Below are 2,659 nucleotides of genomic sequence, written 5' to 3'. Positions count from 1 at the left end.
CATGCTGGCATAGACGCCATTCCCGCATGCTGGCATAGACGCCATTCCCGCATGCTGGCATAGCCGCCATTCCCGCATGCTGGCATAGACGCCATTCCTAGGAGCGCTCAGTCCCAGGCCTCTGTCTTCCTCTGCCGTATTTACGCTTCTGGAGGTACAGAATGGATCATTCACCCGAGGGAAGCACAGGCCTTTTTTTCTAGGCCTACTGTGGCCACCAAGGTTGGGGACCAGGGGGCCTCCAGGGACGAGGATCCCAAGTTGCAGGGTAATACGCTGAGCCCTTTCTGAGACGCAGGTTCTACAGGGAGCTGGATTCCACCTCTTTTAGGGAGATCAACCCGGCACCCCAAGGGTCCCCTGATGGTGCTGAACACAGCTGTGAGAAGGGGGTGTCTGGATCCTAGGGGTGCAGGATGTGAAAGGTGGGGCATGGACCTGCATGATGGCCCCCAGAGGCCTTAGGTCTCTGCTGACTAGCTAGAATTCTGAAAACTGTGTTATGTAAAACACTCAGCATCTGCAGTGCCAAATAAAGATGACCCCTACCACAACACCAAGAAAAGAGACATGTCCAAATCCTAACCCTGGGAACCTGTATCCTTATTTGGTGTTTTCTGGTTTTGTTTTGTTTTGTTTGAGACAGGGTCTCGCTCTGTCGCCCAGGCTGGAGTGCAGTGGTGCGATCTCAGTTCACTGCCACCTCTGCCTCTGAGTTCAAGTGATTCTCCTGCCTCAGCCTCCCTAGTAGCTGGGATTACATGCACCCGCCGCTTCCCCCAGCTATTTTTTGTATTTTTAGTAGAGATGGGTTTTCGCCATGTTGGCCAGGCTGGTTTTGAACTCCTGACCTCAGGTGATCTGCCCACCTCAACTTCCCAAAGTGCTGGGATGACAGCGCCCCCTGGTATTTCCTTATTTGAAAGGCCATCTTTGTGGGTGTTATTAGCTAAAGTCATTCTGGGTTAGTGTGGGCCCTAAATCCCATAACTGGTGTCCTGCTAAGAGACAGAGAGGGAGGGGCACACAGGGAGGGGACCACGTGAAGACGGAGGCAGAGACTGGAGGAGGCAGAGGCTCCTGGAGTGATGTATCCACAGGCCTAGGAATGCCTAGAGCCACCAAGAGCTGCAGGAGGCAGGGAGGATCCTTCCCTAGAGGCATGTAAGTGTGTAGTAAAGTCATGCTGAAAAGTCCTCGCAAAACCGCGGTTCACTGGTTGACAGGCGTCAGGACCGGAAGTCGTCTTTCCATGGGAGGTGTTCGGAGCTAAAGCTCACACATAACTTCAGGGAGCTTTCTGCGGGAAGGTTTGTACCCCGAGCTGAAATAGAAGCCGCCGTCACCTGAGCTTGTGTTAACAGCGACTTGTTCATTTCTGCAACAGCTACCGGGAGGGCCCAGGCCACCTGGAAGAGCCTGCTGCACGTCCCCTATGGAGATGGAGAAGGGGAGAGAGTGGACATCTACTTTCCCAACAAGGCAGCTGAAGGTGGTCAGTGAAGGGGCCGGGGGTCCCGGGGCCGGGGGTCCACTGGCAGAGCTCCGAGGGGCCAGCCCCGCCCATGTGCCCCCTGCTTGGTTTTGCAGCCTTGCCTTTCTTCCTGTTCTTTCATGGAGGATACTGGCAGAGCGGAAGGTGAGTTGGGGCACGTGGATGGTGCAGTGCAAGAGAGATGTCCTGGGGGACTCGTCTTCCCGACAACTGCCACAGGCTGGGCAGCTTCCTGCAGGCAGGTGTCTTGCAGCGCTCGAGGGCGGAAGTCTGAAGGCAATGTGGGCAGGGCTGGTTCCCAGGAAGGCGGCTGTTAGGAGGATCCTTCCTGCCTCCTCCAGCTCGCAGTGGCCACAGGCCGTCCTGGGCTCGTCTGCATGGCTCCAGCCCCTGCGGCCATTCATGTGTGATCCTTGTGTCTCAAATCTTCCTCTGCTTTTTTTTTTTTTTTTTTTGAGACAGAGTCTCACTCTGTAGCCCAGACTGGAGTGCAGTGGTGCAACCTCAGCTCACTGCAGCCTCCGCCTCCCAGGTTCAAGCGATTCTCCTGCCTCAGCCTCCTGAGCAGCTGGGATTACAGGCATGCGCCACAGCCTCCTTTTTTTAATGAGGTCATATTCACAGGTTCTGAGGGTCAGGATTTGGACATATCTTTTGAGGGGACACAGTTCAACCCACTATACCCAATGAGAAGCATGTTCAGCCTCCTGTTGAATCAAGGGAAGAGCCAGAGTGACCAACCACTGTCCCAGTTTGCTTGGGACTAAGGAGGAGTTTCCCAGAACATGGGGTTTTCAGCGCTTTAGGGAAAAAAAAAAGGGACAGTTGGCCACTGTAAGCCAAGCAGTGGGAAATTGGGATCTTGGCAGACCGTGCTGTTCTCTAGGACCTTCCTACAGAGTGCCTTCAAGCTTGTTCATGTTAATGGCTTACATTTAATGACCAGGAGCGGTGGCTCACACCTGTAACCCCAACACTTTGGAAGGGTGAGGCGGGTAGATCACTTGAGGTCAGGAGTTTGAGGCCAGCCCGGCCAACATGGTGAAACCCTATCTCTACTAAAAATACAAAAATTAGATGAATGTGGTGGCGTGTGCCTGTAATCCCAGCTACTTGGGAAGCTGAGGCAGGAGAATCACTTGAACCCAGGAGGTGGAGGTTGCA

General features: G+C 54.2%; 1 protein-coding gene across 2 annotated transcripts in view; it reads left to right on the top strand.

Moving 5' to 3' along the window:
• Positions 1-2,659, top strand: part of AFMID (arylformamidase) — a 20,369-nt gene that overhangs the window by 13,814 nt on the left and 3,896 nt on the right. For both annotated transcript variants that reach the window (XM_017525001.2, XM_017525000.2), the window contains exons 3-4: positions 1,388-1,495; positions 1,591-1,639. In XM_017525001.2, coding sequence (XP_017380490.1) covers positions 1,388-1,495; positions 1,591-1,639 — 157 coding nt within the window. The remainder of the gene's footprint in view (positions 1-1,387; positions 1,496-1,590; positions 1,640-2,659) is intronic.

Source organism: Cebus imitator, unplaced genomic scaffold, assembly GCF_001604975.1.
Source record: "Cebus imitator isolate Cc_AM_T3 unplaced genomic scaffold, Cebus_imitator-1.0 Scaffold36, whole genome shotgun sequence".
In the NCBI taxonomy this organism is placed as follows: Eukaryota; Metazoa; Chordata; class Mammalia; order Primates; family Cebidae; genus Cebus; species Cebus imitator.
Note: the sequence above shows the minus strand (reverse complement) of the source record. Positions and strands in the feature narration are given on the sequence as shown.